General features: G+C 40.4%; 1 protein-coding gene across 2 annotated transcripts in view; it reads right to left on the reverse strand.

Annotated features, from left to right (window-relative positions):
• Positions 1 to 1,617: 1,617 nt before the first annotated feature.
• Positions 1,618 to 18,391, reverse strand: part of KCMF1 (potassium channel modulatory factor 1) — a 52,942-nt gene continuing 36,168 nt past the window's right edge. For both annotated transcript variants that reach the window (XM_054809811.1, XM_054809808.1), the window contains exons 3-7: positions 18,164 to 18,303; positions 12,035 to 12,125; positions 7,843 to 8,028; positions 4,972 to 5,254; positions 1,618 to 2,377 (exon numbers count right to left, since the gene is read on the reverse strand). In XM_054809811.1, the coding sequence (XP_054665786.1) occupies positions 2,116 to 2,377; positions 4,972 to 5,254; positions 7,843 to 8,028; positions 12,035 to 12,125; positions 18,164 to 18,303 (962 nt within the window). In that variant the 3' untranslated portion in view covers positions 1,618 to 2,115. The remainder of the gene's footprint in view (positions 2,378 to 4,971; positions 5,255 to 7,842; positions 8,029 to 12,034; positions 12,126 to 18,163; positions 18,304 to 18,391) is intronic.

Consider the following 18,391-nt stretch of genomic DNA (forward strand, 5'->3'; position numbering starts at 1 on the left):
CTTCTTCACAGCAATTCTAAGTAACACCACAGAGAAGAGCCTATTTCAAATGCATCTTGTTCTACGGAAACCTGAATTCACCTACCTGTGAACAGTTTAGGATTACATACTTCATCACCTGCCAAAGTATGTAAGTTTAAAACATGTTTTTGTAAATCAGCCAGGATTTCTACATCAACTGATTTTGTATAGAGCACTGCAGAAATTTCTGGAACTAAAACTGTTTGTATAATACATCAAACCCAAAGAAAATCAACTGAACAACAGTCTTGAAAATGCTTTATTGAACCGTGTGTCTTATTGTAATGTGCAGAAGATGTGTTTGAAAAGACTACAGCTTGAAAAATTTTTGAAAATCCTCAACAATCAATAAAAAAGTCCCTACTGGGGGTAACTCTCAGTATAACCAGAGGCCTTGCGTAAAGTTTCCCTTGAAACATGCTCTGTTGCAGAGACTAAAAGAAAACAAAGCTAGTACTGCTCTATGCAGAAACAATCAGGACTTGAGGATTTAAAAAAAAAAAAAAAAGAAAAAAGAAAAAAGGAATGGGATTTCAACTTCAGTCTATAGGGTTGCTTCTTTTGCAGCTGTTATTTTGGACTAGCATACATGTCACAGTTCTGCTGAGGACACCATCTGGTGTTCAAGTCTGTAAATTTACTCTAAAACACTAGCAATGCTGCAGAGATGGAAGGATACAGAGAAAGAGAGGTGGTGAGGTGAGAAAGATCTGGAAAGACACCATTATGATATAAGCCTAGTTTAAATTTTCATCAGAAGCTGTGTGCACTTTTTTTTTTTTATAATCTAACTTTACATTCAAAAACCCACCAAAAAAAAAGAAAGAAAAGAAACGAAAACCAGACATACCCCTTCTGTCCTTGTCTTGGGGCTATAATAAACTTCTATGCGCAAGAACAACATACTCTTTTCTTCCAAACCAGTAGGATTAACAGTAATAGGCATATAGGTGGCACGATTCAACTAAAAGGCTTTTTCAACTTTTTTATACCAGCAAAAATAACCAAAAGAAATAATAAATAAAAGGTGCCAAAGTTAGCATTAACAATTCAATTGTGGTATGCTGACAATCTGGGAATCCAAATCTCCTGATACTGACAGGTCTCTGCAAACTATGAAGCAAATACATAAATAACTCAAAATATGACTGAGACTGTGAAAGGCTTTTTAAACTAAGACAACCATGATCCAGGTTAACTTTTTTTAACACAGTGAATATATGAATTGTCTACACCTGAATAAAACATATTTAACAATTAAAAAAATTAACAACCACAAAAAGGAAAAAAACTTTAAACAAAAGTGAACATCATTTGCTTTTAGGGCACACAAAAGCGCCTTGTAGTAGCTTCCAGCAGTGGCCTTTCTGGTGTGTCTCCTACAGATCCATAAAATGAAGTTCAACTCCACATTGAGGTGATGGCTAACAGGGCAACGTAAGGGTCACATACAGCAAAATGTCACACCCTGGTCATGACAGTAATATCCCACTGCAGAGTTTCCATCCTGTGCAAGAACAGCACATAAAGATGTCATTCCATCACATATTATTCAAAAGGTACTTCGTGGCCACAAACTGCTAGTCAGCACTAACCTTTTTGTCACGTAACCTTTGAATAATGGGAAAGCTTTGGGTTTTATAGTTTTACTCCTTGTATTTAAATTTTTAAATGACAAGGTCACTAAAACTCATGCACGCTGCAAAAAACATCATGCAGTAGTTAAGGTAAACCATCCAAGCAGTTTTTATTCATTAATATTCATAAATACACACAGCAGCTTCATTAGAGATTTTTCATTTTTTTCGTCTTCAGTTTGAATGTGGAGTATTAGGAGAGCCTTTTGCATGTCAAGGTACAGGACACAGAGCTTTTTGCTCTGCACTGCAACCTACATTTACCTGCTAGAAGTAAAAATTAGTTAAGTGGAAATGATTATCATATATATCTTTTCTCTCTTTCTTTTGAATGTACACAATGTAACAAGAGTGACAGACCTGAAATTACAATCACCAAAACAAACCCAAGATAGTTGTTGTCCACTTTCATTGGCAAATACAGCACAGAGGACATTGTCTGCAAAGGGGGATGTCATCAAAGAGGAGGTGGAGGAGGCTCGTTTCCTTTATTACTCTCTTTTAAATTTAGGTTTTCTAAAGCAACATCTAGAGGCATAATATCTACACAGCCCATAGCACCAAAATCTGCAATCTCCCCCCGCTCATCCTCATCTGAGGAGGAACTTTCTTCCCGCATCAAAGTGGACAGTAGAAGCTCCTGAACAAACAGGCTGCAGTCTGCCCGTTCGCTCTCCATAGACTGGCGCTCTGCTTCTGACATCTTCGGATCATTCAACCTGTGCAGCACAAGGGAAGAGGAGACAGGCAGTTGGTGAAAGCCTGTTTCACCCACGACACTGCTGACAGGCGCCGAAAGGTGCTCGAGAACCACTCCTTCAGCATCATCCTGCTTGCCCTTTGACAAGCGCAGCTCTGGCAACCTCCCACACCTCAGTACAACATGCATGCATTTAACAAACCACCCTTTCCCTCTTGCTATGACACCATTCAAAGCAGAGCCTAAACTAGATGAAAATAAAAAACTATTTGTGAGGGTTCCTGCTATTCAGCAGTCTTTTAGGGAGGGCTGTTGTGATTTCCTAGACAGTCCTTAGGTGCCTATTTTGTTTCTAGGTCAACTTCTAAGTCCAAATACACCACAAAGTACATTACCGCATGTAATGTCGTCAACAAGTTTGCCAATGACACCAAGCTGTGTGGTGGGGTCGACATGCTGGAGGGAAGGGACGCCATCCAGAGGGACCCTGACAGGCTTGAGAGGTGGGGTCATGTGAAGTTCAACAAGGCCAAGTGCAAGGTCCTGCACATGGGTCGGGGCAATCCCAAGCACAGCTACAGGCTGGACAGAGAATGGATTGAGAGCAGCCCTGAGGAGAAGGACTTGGGGGTGTTGATTGATGAGAAGCTCAACATGAGCCAGCAGTGTGCGCCTGCAGCCCAGAAAGCCAACCATGTCCTGGGCTGCATCAAAAGAGGTGTGACCAGCAGGTCAAGGGAGGTGATCCTGCCCCTCTACTCTGCTCTTGTGAAACCCCACCTGGAGTGCTGCGTCCAGCTCTGGGGGCCCCAGTACAAGACAGACATGGAGCTGTTGGAGAGAGTCCAGAGGAGGGCCACAAAGCTGATCAGAGGGCTGGAGCACCTCTCCTGTGAGGACATGCTGAAGGAGTTGGGATTGTTCAGCCTGGAGAAAAGGCGGCTCCGGGGAGATCTAATTGCGGCCTTCCAGTACCTAAAGGGGGCCTACAGCAAAGCTGGAGAGGGACTGTTTATCAGGGAGTGTAGTGACAGGACAAGGGGTAATGGGTTTAAGCTGAAGGAAGGTCGATTTAGATGAGATGTTCGGAAGAAATTCTTTACTGTGAGGGTGGTGAGGCACTGGAACAGGTTGCCCAGAGAGGTTGTGGATGCCCCATCCCTGGAAGTGTTCACGGCCAGGTTGGATGGGGCTTTGGGCAACCTGGTCTAGTGGAGGGTGTCCCTGCCCATGGCAGGAGGGTTGCAACTAGATGATCTTTGAGGTCCCTTCCAACCCAAACCATTCTGTGATTCTATGTGCAAAGTCTGGGGATTCCCAGAGTGTGATACAACATTCATTCCACCATACCACTTCTCCCAGGTTATAGTACATGCCCTGAAGGGCAAGGAAACTGCTTGCTCCAACTCTGAAAGTTGCAGTCTGTGACACCTGCAGGTACTCTGATTTTTTTTCACATAGGTTTCTGATTGAAAGATGTCACATGGTATTACTCTGCATTTAGATAAAAATCAGATTGACTCAAATCCAGTTTTCTTGACACCAGAGCTGTTAAAGTGCCCATGCTCTTTCACAACACCAAATAAACAAGAGTATGTATGGAGGGGCATGGCAGGGGAGACATGGAAAACATTTTTATTTCAGGTCAATAGCCAACCTTCTAAAAGAACTAGAATGACATAGTGGGTGACTCCTCTTTAAAGTAACCCTGAGATCTAAGTATAATTTCTAAAGCAGATAAAGGATACCATTCATTAACAGAATACTTATTTGCTTTGTTATGTAGTCTCTAAAATAATTAATATATAAACTCCTGTTCAACCTTCAGCTTTTACTAAAGATTAATTTCCTATTAAACAATACTGACTCTCTCCCTCTCCATTACGGCTCAAGTTGACAAGCTTGTTATCACTGGAAATGCACTTGTTTTGCTGGAAGTAGTAGGGGAAACAAGCACAATTTAGTTAAGCAACATTCCTTTTGTTCCTCTTGAAGCTGAGATGCAGCAACTAATGTTTATCCATTGCTTAAGAACAGACAGAAGGTTTGAAAAGATGTTACAAGTGCAAACAAAAGTGCAGTATGTTGGCTACAGACTTGATGGAGGATCTGGCAGAAGTCCCCTGCCTGGAGTCATAAGTAATGTATTCAGCCAGAACTTAAAATCAGCTTCCTTTTCCAGGTTTGCAGCAATCCATACTCAAGGCTAATCCTTTAAACACGTTCCTAGGTGCATCAAAAAAAAAAAAAATACAGCACACTTGAGATTGCCTGTCCTTTTTGCAAACACTAGACCACCACAGGATATTTCTGCAGCCAGGTCCTTGAGTTGGCTTTCCAAAAGCAGAATAACTCCCTTTGGGCCAGCTGCTAGAAATATAGATGAAGCAAGTTTTATGTATTACACATTGTGATGACTGTTGATGTCCTCCATTAATATATTCTGTATGATTAATTAGCCTGTTAACTCTGGGATATATTTGATCAGACACTGCTTTGCTAAGGTACATGCCTAACACTAAACACTGAAGTTTCACTGAGCTTTATGTCTGAGGACTAAGGCAAACAGAAATGGTAAAAGATAAATACAAGTAAATATACAGAACAAGTTACCTTGTAAGAAGAAACTGGGAATTCTGGATAGTCTGCTGACTGTTTTCTGTGTTAGATGTGTTGGTTGTTGTTGTAGATTGTGTCATAGTGGTGTTGACATTGATCGTGTTGGTGCGTCTAGTTGCATTGCGTGCAGTCTCCAGTTGTTGTCTTGCTGCCTGTGCATGTTGTCGTTCCAACTGCAGTTGCATCTGCAGCTGCTGTAACTGAGAAGCAGAAGGGCCAGAGGAGTTGAGCTGTCCTCCTGCAGAACGCCGCACGCCTGATAGCTGAGATAAAAGCTCTGCCAGAGAAGAGAAAGTTTCTATGATGAAAGATCTGAAATGAGCATTACACAATAGAATAAATGCACACTGAATTCCAGTGCATCAATTCCTTTTTTTCCAATCAATAAAATCAAAGAACAAACGGTGCTGAAGAGCCCGTGAAGCTCTTGAAAAAAGTCCTAGCGTTCAGTGTCTCAAAGGGTAAGGAAGATTAAAACCCATTTATGCAGATTTATTCCAGATAAGAAGTCAAAGTTAAATGCCTTCAAAATAACAGAAGAGCCAATCTAAAAGGTAACGCCTGGCAAATGATGTTCGCTGCAGCAATTCTCTGAAACTTCAAAGTTACAATAGCAATTGACTAAGAAACTACTTCATTTTGGCTTTGGTTGGTGGTTTTATTTTCCTTTCAACAAATGTTCCCTCAAAGAGGGAAGATGTGCTACAGCAAAGGGAGAGGTATCATAGCATTGCTTTAAACATTTAATAGAAGTATTTTGTTAAGAAAACATATTAAAGTATTGCCTCACATCAAAACCGAAGTGGTCAAGCATTTTTGCTGTATGAAATTTTATTTCGGCCAGAAGAACAGAGAAGGCCTAGCAATTAAGAAAACCTCTGTTCTTAAGTCTTCCAATTCAGAGGGATGGAATGCTTATTGCAAGTTTTATCCACAAATGATTTTTTGAAATAAATATTAGCAGCAAATTACTGCTCCGTGCATTACTACAGAATCTCTTCTACACCCTGTGTAGAAGGTACTTCTTATATCACCTGCTTGCTGTAGTTGATGCAAGGGCAGAGGAAGTAGAGGATGATACTGCTCCTGCCCCTCACCTCTACATTACATAGTTACCATAGAGGTCATGGCAGTTTTCCTTCCATTAACAAAATATAATCTTGTTAAATACGGCTTTCTTTGGGAAATAAAGCAAAATGCAGTAGTTTTCCATGTCAGGAACTCAGGAGGTCAAGTAATTTTTACCAGCAGTGACAGCAATACCAAGATTAAATAACTTTTAATTCCATTGTAATTACTAGAAAACACAACAGGGAGAAAAAAAAAGGGAAAAAATTTAACAAATGCTATAAGCTTCATTTATTTAATAGAAAAAAAATCTGGATATCTTTCCTCTCACTGTAAGTTAAAGCATAAATTAAAGCTTAGAGTATAGCAAAACAGTATTTTGGAAGCAGACATGAGCTCGATACAAGAGTCTTGGTATAACACCCAGCTCAGTGTGCAACTGACTTCTAAATGCAAAACCACACCTTCCATGAAAAAAAGAAAACATTCAGAAGAATGCCATTTTATCCCACATTCAATGCTGCTAAGTGGGAAGGCATTGTGAGGCTGAAAACAAACCTCAGCAGCCGCTCCACGTTGCACTGAGCTGACCTAGCTCCCTTGTAAAAGAAAGACAAGGTCTTGCACTGAAAGCTTACCACAAACATCCTCCCTCCTTGAACAAATTCTAATCCTTTTCAGACCCTCCTGTGACCTCGCTTAACTTATTTTCTACTCTTGATGGGATACTTCTTCCCAGCTAATTTAATGAGTTAAATCAGGTCACAGCAGGCCAACAGAGCACCAGAGCCAGCAGAAGGCAGGCAAGGGGACCATGATTAAGGCAGGCAGTGGAGCTACATCTCCGCTTTCAGGGCAACACCTCATTAAGTTGGCTGGCTGCCTCCCTCTGAAGAAGTCACAACATGATAGCAGGAAGCTCCAGTTTAAGCATTACGCCATCTTGGCATCTGAAGCAAAGGTGGGTTATGGCAGAAGTTCTCAGATTTCCCTGACACTTATGCTGGCATGGTCAAAAACCATTGCATAAAAACATTTAGATTTCCCCTTAGGGAAAGTTCTATTTGTTTTCAGAATTGTCTTCATTCTCTATTTTTTCTTTCCTGTAAAAAAGTTATTTTCACATCAAAGCTAAACATACATCAAACAAGTTATTCCTAGGAATCCTAGAGACAAATCTTCATTATTTTCTAGTGTTGAAAATGAGACACCCTGAGTTTTTCTAAACTTTACTGAAATACACTGCAAATACTTGCAACAGTACATTTATATAAGCATTTACAAGTACACCTAAAAAAATAATGATCTGTGATATTAGCAAGTCTGACATTCAAACAGCAGCCTGAATGCAAATGGAACATATTTTAAAATGTCCACTAATACCCAAATTCAGCTAATTTCATCTTCACTGAGACAAACCCTCTCCTCTATAAACACCTTTATCCACATGGCAAATTAAAATGAGATGTACTAAAGTAGGTGATGGAAGCTGGACATAATCACTTGTAAAAATATACACCACCTGTGCATAGATTAGGTTTGGGAATAAGTCTTACACTGTCTAGAATTAAAAGCACAAGCTAGAGGCAGCTGTTTCAGCATCTCCACACATGGGCCCTGTGACAAGCCAGCCAAGCACACAGCTCACCTGCAAGCAGCCATCACACTTGCGCTGTGGACAGTATCTACACATACAGCTTCATAACAACATAAAGCAGGGCAACTAGTATCGTCTTGAATTTTACTTCCTCTGTGTAAGAAGGACACTGGGGTAAAATTCGTGGTTATGACACTTACCAGCTATAGGATCCATGGCTTCTCTATTGCTTGGAGAATACGAACTCTGAGAAGATGAAAGCCCACCAGGGGAACTGGTAGTAAAGTGCATGTTTGATCTACGTGCACGGGGGCCTCCCAAACCCCGGCCTGGGTGGAACATCCTACGTACATGCCGAACACCACTGGATTCATCATAACCAAGAAGTTAAGAAAACAGAACTGTTTGGCATTGAGTATTAAATGACAAGGACAAGGACAAATGACAAGGTGAAATACTCAGGTGCACACTACTGTTTTCTTTCATAAAATAATGACTCAACTTCTGCAGCAAAGTTAAGGTACACTGCAGCTATGGTGCAGGTCAGATTTACTGATCTGAACTCAAGACACCCAGTGCTGCGTACACCAAACTCCCTGTATTTCTCCAGCTTTTTATAATGTCCAAGAAACATCAGGATTAATTTCTTAGGTTTTTTAGATCAAAGTTTCCTACTCAGTAATCTGAAAACTCTGACAAGTGCATGTTCAGCCAAGCTTATTTCAGAGAGACAGAGATTTTATTCTCCCTCCCCAATTCTTATGTTAAGTATTGAAAATAATAAAAAGCTTATTGCCATTCCTATCAGAAGTACATAACAATTACTGTATTCCTTTTGACTTTTGCACTTCATGCTTTTAGCCAAGAAACTCCATCACTTCAATCCTTAAGAAGTTGTAGGTTGTATTGTAGGAGTGTTCAGCACTTCCACCACACCCCTTTGTTTCACTTTTTAGCCAAAGAAATACCACTAATTCCAGTTATGACAGTTATGCCTTTCATTTTCCCATTTTCCCCCTATTTCTCCATATCAGATACTTATTTTTCAAGTCATACCTTTTATATGTTTTCTTATATAAATTAAGACACAATCAACAAATTAAAGATTATCTTTGTCAGAAAGTTGTTAACATTCATTCCTGCAAGACAGTCCAGATAAGGCTTCCTTTTACTTTAAAAATCACTAGTATAATTCACTAGTGCAAAATGAAATAGCGTAAGCTTGAATGTTTTATTGTTACTAGACTTTTAGCTTAGATAGGAGTATGTCCCATGTGCTTTATTTTTATAATAGTATGCTGACCACTCATTTGGTATCCATTACTGTATAAGGGTGGTGTCCAATGTACTTTTCATAAGACACAGTTATGGTGCAGAACCTCAGGATGTCATGGAGGTCAATAACTTAAGACTGAAAGAAGCGACTAGACTTCTCATGGCAAGAAAGAACTTTTGGCTACTAAAAGATTTTACAGAATGTTTGCCTCTTTCAAACCTGTTAGTTATGCCACAGTGTAAAGCACTTAACATTTAGCGTGCAAGAGGAAAGTCTTCCCTGGCACAGAACACACTTTGCCTAGCACAGAGTGCCTTGAGTGTGCTAAAACTGGATGCTGCTGGAGACAAGATACTGTATTAGATGAACTCCTGCCCCCATACAGTTTGGGAAGCTTTTCATAACTAGACCTGGTAGAAAAGGCCAGTATCTTATCTGGGGATTTTTCAAGCAGACACAGGACTGTGGGGTAACTTTTTTAATGGCAGCTTTTAAACTGTCTTGAGATAAACATCATTCTTTAAATACCAGCTAAGTATGCACCCAAGTCTTACCAGCTATGTTACAGTAAAGCTTTTGTAAACCTTAACTTGTGACAAACAGATAAACTGAATAGCTATGCAAGAGCTATTAGTATGATTGATGCTGAAAAGCTGTATTTAATAAATTTTCAGGTATTTCCCTGCTAAAGTAACAAACCAGGCTTTAAAGAGTTGTCCCCAGACTGCAGGAATAAAGGACATACCTTGCAATGGCTGCACAAGGTTTATAACAAGAAACACAGCCTTCTGGGACAATTTAAGAAAAACAAAACAAAACCAAAATGACACATGTCTAACCAATACTCACAAGATGAGGCCACTCCTCAGAACTCTAGCAGACCCAATAATAAAAGCTCAAACTGTAACGGAAATCCTCATCCTAGAAAAAGTGCAAGCGAAGAGCCTTCTGTCTCTCCTCTTTGTACATCAAAGTTGTTACGAAGCACGGAAAATTGTTCTGTACAGCGTAACTTCATATAAAGATGTTTAGAACAGCAATATAATGGTATCAAAGAGTGGATTTCTAACAGCTCCTTGACTTTGACAGTTACTCTTTCCTATGCTGCCAGACCCTGGATGAAAAGGGGCATCTCCTCTTCCTTTTTTCCTACTTTAGACCTGCCTGTTGCTAGAAATGATGTAGAGCCCAACATGGAATAGTCACTTCAGGATACGCCTCTCATCAGGTTTTGGAGACTTGATAACACCAATCACTGAAGCAATAGTGTACAAGCAGAAAATTCTATGTGCATTGTCTTTAATGCTGAATCATAGACAATGTATTCCCCAAAAATATACCCAATAAAGATCCATTTTGGGATGACTGACATTGAAGCCTTACTCTGTATTTGAAAAGATTTAATTTGGGAATGTTTGAGCTAGAAAAATCAAAGTCATCTGGTGGCATCTCTGATACTGGAGGGGGAGAAAAAGCTGCAGAAGCATGAACTCTAATCAAATGTCTTGTTCATTTCAGTAGGAAATTAATTTCACTCTAACTGGGAAAATTTAAACTTCCTGACCTACAGACTAGTTAAGCCAACATTGGAGCCCCACAGTTTGACCTTTGGTACACTGCCATGTAGTTATTAGGGATGGAAATTTTGTTAGAAAAAGCATATTAGGCAGGTGCTATGAAAAACTCACAACTGGTAGAAAGACTAGAACTAAATTGATACACGAAAAATCACTCAGTGACTCTCTACACCAGTCATCAAGCAGTATCTCAGAGCTCTCCAAGGGCCAGGAAAGATCCAACAGCCTGGAAGATGTTCTCCCCTCATCAATCTCATCCCACCTCCACCCGAGAGGGAGGACACATTACTCTGCCTTGGAGGATACCTGGCCACAGAGGACCTCCCTGGACACCTGGAACCAAGCTCTCACGGCCAGAGCCACCACACTCAGCACCCTGCTCCTCCCAACTGCTGAGAGCTCTGTTCCTGTCCACAGGGAAAGGTGAAGTAGAGATAACTGCTTTTACCTAACTTTGTAGTGGTCTTTGAATTATTAGTTACTCCTTCACAGAGCCAATAAACACCCAAACTCCTTTACACTGATCCAGTTATTGTGTAGTGATAATACGTGCATTTAGTCTGTCCTGACCCTAAACTATGGTGACACTAACAAACTCAAAAGCAATCAAACACAATCGTAACTGAAACTGAGCCACCTCCTTATAAATGCTGTCTCTTCTGTTAGCATAACAAACACCAGTTACCAGGGCTTAGATTATTTCTTTTTACCTCAGTTGCTAGGGCTTAGATTATTTTTTTATTTTAAAAAAATCTTTAAACAAAAAAACACTATCAAAGTAAGAATATAGTCTGTTTGTTTAAATGAGACACAGAGGAATACTTCACAGGGATTACTTACTGTAGGTAGGCTACATAGTCTGCATGTCATTAAATAAAAAGCCCAAACCAAAATACATTTCATTAGTTAATCTGGGGGTGGAGCAGAATCTAAAAAAGAAAAGAATTCCTAGAACGAGCATAAAAAGTCCAATAGTTCCAGCTCTTCAGCCATCAACATAGATGTTTCTGCATAACCTGCTGCGAAGGTGACTGAAAGACAACATACTATTTCCCATGGTATCTGAAAGTTTTCCAAGTTATGTTACAAAATATCACTATGAACTTATGTTATTAAAGCATGGTGTTAAAAGTAGTTAAGCAAGTTTAAAATAATTCATCAAAACCAGCTAAGCTCAAATCATCATCATGTCACAAATACTTACAGCACACTACTCAATCTGGATACATAACGCAGCATTAAGAGTAATAATCAGGTAGGATAAACCACACTCCCAGTAGAACAAACTCTCAGTATCAAAGTTCTTTAAATGTTTTTGCTGTAAGAGCAAAAAGCACCATCAAGTATACCTATAATCTGTTCACAATCTGGTATTTATACTTTTTTAAACTAGCAAATGAACCTTTTTATTTCTGGACACAGAGATCTTTAGCAACTTAAGTTCCAGGAAAGCCAGAGGTACGACCCTTTGACTATAAAAATCAAAACAAGTCATCATTGCCTCTTTGCCTCAACTTGGAAAGGATATTAAATCTCTAGGAGCTCTGTGTTCCAGTGTAAGATGAGCTGCAAAGTCATCTGTGACATGATTCGGATCCCCTCCAGGTAATGCTGCGCATATTGGACAAATCTGAAATGACAAAGCAAGAAAAAAACCCCAACTTTGTAAGTTTTACACAAAAAAAACTTGTACCATTCAATCATTAGACACTGATTCTTCTGCTTTAAAATCACATTCTAGATATTCACAAACACTTAGATAGTAACATATGCAAAAACCCCAGAAAACATATTCAAGTGCAGACATTAATTTAGACATCTTTTACTTTATGATTTTCAGAATGCTATGAAAATCAGAGCTAGAACTTTCAAGTTCAATTTGCAATGTCTTGAAAATTAGTCTTTATATGCCAATTCTGCCACACACAGTAGAGTCTGATTACACAGGATTACTATTTGCCTGCTTGACGCTCATCCCAGCAGAAGAATCAGAACAAAACCACAAGTAAGTATTTGCTTAAGTATCAAACTGTGACCACCCATGCAGGCAGTGTGCAACTACAGGTTTGGCAGAGAAGGGCTGATCTCCATATCCCTACACAACAGTATTTTGGGAGAAGGCACTGACATCTATCTTTGGTTTGTATTTTTTTTAAACCAAAACACAGGTTAACTAAGTAGACAAACAGTGCCATTACAATTGCCATAATTATGACTTTTTTGAATGACTCCACAAACAGGTTGAAAAGCATCTTCCATGTTTCTTTACAGTAGTTTTGCAGACTCATTTTCAAGTTTTACAGATGACAAAAAAAAAAATCCACAAAGTTCTTCCCCCAAATATTAAGTACTCAAATTAACAGCACTTAGACAGTAGTTGCATTTAACTGTCAATGAATTTCTCTGTTCCTCACAGTCAAATAGCCTTGTCTTTATGGAGCAACTCTGGCTGCAACATACAGCCCAGGTTACCAGTGCTCTTCACACATATACTGAAGCTGTTGACAGTTCAAAAGAACATGGGCATTAAGAACACCTATATAATAGCATGCACATCTGTCTTACTCTTATGGAGGTGAGGAAAAAGTCTGGAAGTAAGTTTACTGTAAAATCTCAGCTGCTTTTGACAGCACCTGCTACATTTTCAATGCCACTTTAATTTTAGTCGTTGCTCTAACAGAGAAATAGGCATTTTAAAAGCTTTTTGCTACAACTTCTTCCCCTTTATTTTCAATGTTCAGCATTTCTCTTCACAGAGTTCCTCTTCCCAGATTTCCCAACACTACAGAAGCCATACAAGCGGACAGACTACAGAGCAAAGATAGCGTAATATAATAAATACTCAACTATGCCAACTTATCATACAGCTACTCAGTAGGGACATAGGAATGGATGGACATTGGACAGATGGTTGTAAAGTCCGTAAACTTACTTATAAGCTGCTATGCTGGTTTTGGCTGTCATGGAGTTAATTTTCTTCATAGTATCTAGTATGGGGCTGTGTTTTGGATTTGTACTGGAAACAGTGTTGATAACACAGGGATGTTTTAGTTGCTGCTGAGCAGTGCTTACATAGAGCCAAGGCCTTTTCTGCTTCTCACACCACTCCATCAGCAAGTAGCCTGGGGGTGCACAGGAAGGTGGGAGGGGACACAGCCAGGACAGCTGACCCAGATTGGCCAAAGGGTCATATGACATCATGCTCAGCATATAAGGGGCTGGGGAAGAGGAAGGAGGGGAGGGACATTCAGAGTCATGGTCCTCCCAAGTAACTGTTACACATGATGGAGCTCTACTTTCCTGGAGATGGCTGAACACCTGCCTGATGATGGGAAGTGGTGAATAAATTCCTTGTTTTGCTTTGCTTGCGTGAGCAGCTTTTGCTTTACTTAGTAAAACTGTTTATCTCAACCCATGGTAGCAGACTTCTAGTTGAATGCTGCATTTTATTTGGAACAACTGACTGACCTGAAACCCAACACCAACAATAACAATCATCATACTGACAGCCAGATTCTTCTGCACTTTGCTTTATAATGCTTACTATTTCCCTTAGACATTTACTGGTTAAGAAATACTGGTGATTACTGAGGTTTTAGTACTTAAAAGAATACAATTTATTCTTTTTAGCATGTAACCTTAGGGACTTAATCACAAAACTTATGACTATTCCCATGGACACCAGTATAATTTTCAATTAAAGTACCCAGAATTAAAACAATCACCTTTGAGGAACTATCATCAAAGTCTCCTCCTGGAGTTCCTTTCCAGGACCTCAACATGCTGAGCTGCCTCTCCAAAGTACCTGTATACTAATGCACACAGCATGGAGAATAACCATGATGAGTTAGAGATCTGCAGGCAGTTACAGGTCTATGACCTTCTTGGGATCACAGAGACATGGTGGGATGGCTCCCATTACTGGAGTGTTGCAATGGAGGGCTATCAGCTCTTCAGAAAGGAGAGGAACAGGGGCTCTTATGAAGTAGAAGGGGGGCTTGCCTTTTACATGAAAGAGCAGCTGGAGTGCACAAAGCTCTGTCTGGGGATGGAAGGTCAAGGATCATCCCCTCCAAGCTGAAGAGTGCTCCATCCCAATGAAGATGAAGTCAAGCAAAATGCCAGGAGGCCTACGTGGATGAACAAAATGCTCCTGGTCAAACTCAAACACAGAAAAGGAAGCATACAGATGCTACCCTCCTAGGGTAACCTTGGAGAAATACAGAAACATTATCCAAGCATCAAAGTAAGGGAAGCTAAAGCCCACATGGAATTGAATCTGGTGAGCAATGTGAAAGGCAACAAGGGCTTCTAGAAGTACACAGGCAACAAAAAGCTAGGAAAAAATGTGAGCCCATTGCTCAAAAGATGAGGGACCTGGTTACACAGGACATGTAAGAGGCTGAAGTACCGAATGCGTCCTTTGCCTCAGCCTTTACTAGCAAGACCAGCCTTCAGGAATACCAGGTCCCAGAGACCAGGGGGAATGTCTGGAGCAAGGAAGACATTCCCCTGGTGGAAGAGGATTAGGTTAGAGAATACTTAAGTGAACTGGATATACTTAAGTCCATGGGCTGTGATAGGACGCACCTCTCAATAATCTTTGATCAATCACGGGCGATGGGAAGAGGTGCCTGAGGAGTGAGGTAGAGCAAATCTCACTCCTCTCTCAAATGGTAAGAAGGAGGACCTGGGGAACTACAGGCTGGTCAGCTCACCTTGATCCCTGGGAAGGTGATGGAGCAGCTAAACCTGGACACCATTTCCAGGCACGTGAAAGACAAGAAAATCATCAAGAGTAGTCAGCATGGCTTCACAGAGGGGAAAGTCATGCTTGACCAACTTGATAAACTTCTATGATGAAGTGACTGGCCTGTAGATGATTGGAGAGCAGTTGATATTGTTTACCTGGACTTCAGTAAGGCCTTTGACACTGTCTCCCATAGGATCTGTATAAACAAGCTGCTGATGCACAGGCTAGATAAGCAGTGAGGTGGAGTGAAAACTGGCTTAATGGCTAGGCTCAGAGGGTGGTGATCGATAGGAATTTTGCTGATGACACAAAACTGGGAGGAGTGGCTGATATGCCGAGAGCCATGCTGCCATTCTCAGGGACCTCAACTTGCTGGAGAAAGGGGCCAACAGGAACTTCATGAAGTTCAGAGGGAAGTGCAAAGTCCTGCACATGGGGAGGAACAACCCCAGGCACCAGCACACACTAGAGGCCAACCAGCTGGAAAGCATTTTTGCATAAAAGGACCTGGGGGTACTGGTGAACCATGAGCCAGTAATACGCCCCTGTGACAAAGAAAGCTAGTGGTGTCCTGGGCTGCGTTAGGAAGAGTGCTGCCAGCAGGTCAAGGGTGGTGATCCTTGGACTGTGTCCAGCACTGGTGAGGCCATACCTGGAGAACTGTGCCCAGTTCTGGGCTCCAACTACAAGAGATACATGCACATACTGGAGAGAGTCCAGCAAAGGGCTGCAAAGATGATGACAGGACTGGAGCATCTCTCCTATGGAGAAAGGCTGAGAAAGCTAGGACTGTTCAGGCTGAAGACGCACAGGCTCAGAGAGGGATCTTATGAATGCACATAAATACCTGAAGGGAGGGTGAAAGGAGGACAGAGCCAGGCTCTTTTCAGTGGTGCCCAGTGACAGTACCAAAGGCAATGGGCACAAATTCAGGTCCCTTATGAACATGAGGAAACATTTTTCCACTGTGAGGGTAACTCAGCACTGGCACAGATTTCCCAGAGAGGCTGTGCAGTCTCTATCCTAAGAGATATTAAAAGCTGTCTGGACATGGTCCTATGCAACCAGCTGAAGCTGGCCCTGCTTGAGCAAGGGAGTTGGACACAATGACCTCCAGAGGTCCCTTCCCACCTCAGTCTGTGATTTCTGCCCACAAGTACCTAACACTGCTGCACATACCAATGCCAAATACCTGAGAAAAAGTCAGCAGGAAGTAAACTTATACGCACCACCCTGAACATAAAAATGGCAAAATTTAATGGACCAAAAATTCTTTGACTTATTGTTTGAAAAATGGGAGCAGGGGTTGTAAAATAAAAGTGATTCCATCCTGTAAACATCTCTTAAAGATCTAAATATAAATATCTAAAATAAAACACATCTTTGGACAGACAGAGAAACTACAAGGACTACAAGCTCAGTATCTAAATAGTAATAATTGGTTGAAAGCTAAGACCACAAACATTTAGAATCCATACTATTTTCCTGTTTAGTAATGCTGTTAGCCTTTCACTATCTGCAGTAAGACTGCAGTATCCAAATAGTTTTACATACATGCACATTAAACAAGTATCACAGAAGCTAGATTCAAAACTTCACACAAACATATGCAATCATATTCAAGGATTAAACTATTATCCTTTCTCATTGTTTGGAACAAAGATATAACAATGTTGCAGGCTGACTCACAAAAAGGAAAGTTTTGGGTTTTTTTACACATACAATTCTTTCAGCAATCAGTGGAGTAGGTAGTGTCTGGAATCACAAACTTAGGTTTTATGTGCTGAATTCTAGAAGTCACAGCTGCAAACAAGGACATGTCAAATTAAAAAACGTGCAATCTTAACATTCTGTGTCAAGAACACATCACTGACATCAAGCGGTACAAATCAGAACTGCAATACTAAGCCACCAAAGAAAATCATCCAAATGTGGAACTTTGAATGGTTGATGCTATGTTTCAAAGTTGCAAAGTTAAAGAAAAAAATCAAGACGACGATAAAAATTACAGTATGTCACTGAGTTAAATAATGATCATACAGTGCAGCTAATTGTGAAGTTAGCTGCTTCACTTCATATGCTTTTAAGAAGGATCACACCTCTGAGTCTTAAAAAGATGGACAAACCACCTCCCCATCACTTCTTCAAACAAGATCCATAATAGGCTTGGAGAGGAAAGGTTCATCTTCTTCCACAGAATTCCTTGGATTCACATTTTTCCAGGAATCTGTGGCACAACAGTTAACTAGACAGGAGCACCCTGGATATCATTCTGCTAACCTAGTTTCTCCTACTCCCAGAGACAATCAGGATAGCAGGAGCTAACACCTCGGATTAAAGTTATTCTGTTGACACTTGTTTAAGTAGTGCATTTTTAACCACATCAGCTGTTAGGGATGGGGGAAAAACCTTCTGCTTTAACAGCAATACTTTCAAAAGAATGACAACTTCCATTACATAAATATACCAGGTCCATTACAAAAGCATTACAAAAGTTTGAAAAACACACCAAACTGTCTGCACGTCTTCCTCTCTCTCAGTTACAAAAGACTGGCACAGCCACGAGCTTCCCCAGGACATTTACATGCTGGTTGTGAAAACGGAGACATGGATACACAGAATAACCATAAGACCATTATAAATTCTGTCTTACTGGATAATAAACTCCTACACATGGCAACCTTTACATCAGGACAACCAAACAGCAACCATAAAAGAAGTAAGCTCATTATATTACAATATCCATGAAACATAGAAGAATTTTGATGTCGCTGTCAAATATAGGTGTGTCTTCTTACAAAGCATTTAAATGAATTCATGCATCAAGAAAGAAAAAGGAGGATACCAATTTTCCAGAAGAGAGACTTTTTAATATATTTCCACCACAACTGAAAGCCAATTCTGAAGCTTCTTACCACTTCTGTTGATGTTTCCGCATGCTCAGAAGTAACATGTTCTTGAAGAGATGTTTCCGTATAACCCATTTTCCCACAATAAGGACAAGTAAAAGACTGTGGCTGTTCTACAGAGAAAGCTTCTCCACCATAGTACAAATCTGGAACAGAAAGTGTGTAAATAGAGGTTACTTCAAAGCAGTAGCATAATTTATTTTCTTCATGTAAACCTCTGTTTATATATAAATG

The sequence above is a fragment of the Grus americana genome, chromosome Z (assembly GCF_028858705.1).
Source record: "Grus americana isolate bGruAme1 chromosome Z, bGruAme1.mat, whole genome shotgun sequence".
In the NCBI taxonomy this organism is placed as follows: Eukaryota; Metazoa; Chordata; class Aves; order Gruiformes; family Gruidae; genus Grus; species Grus americana.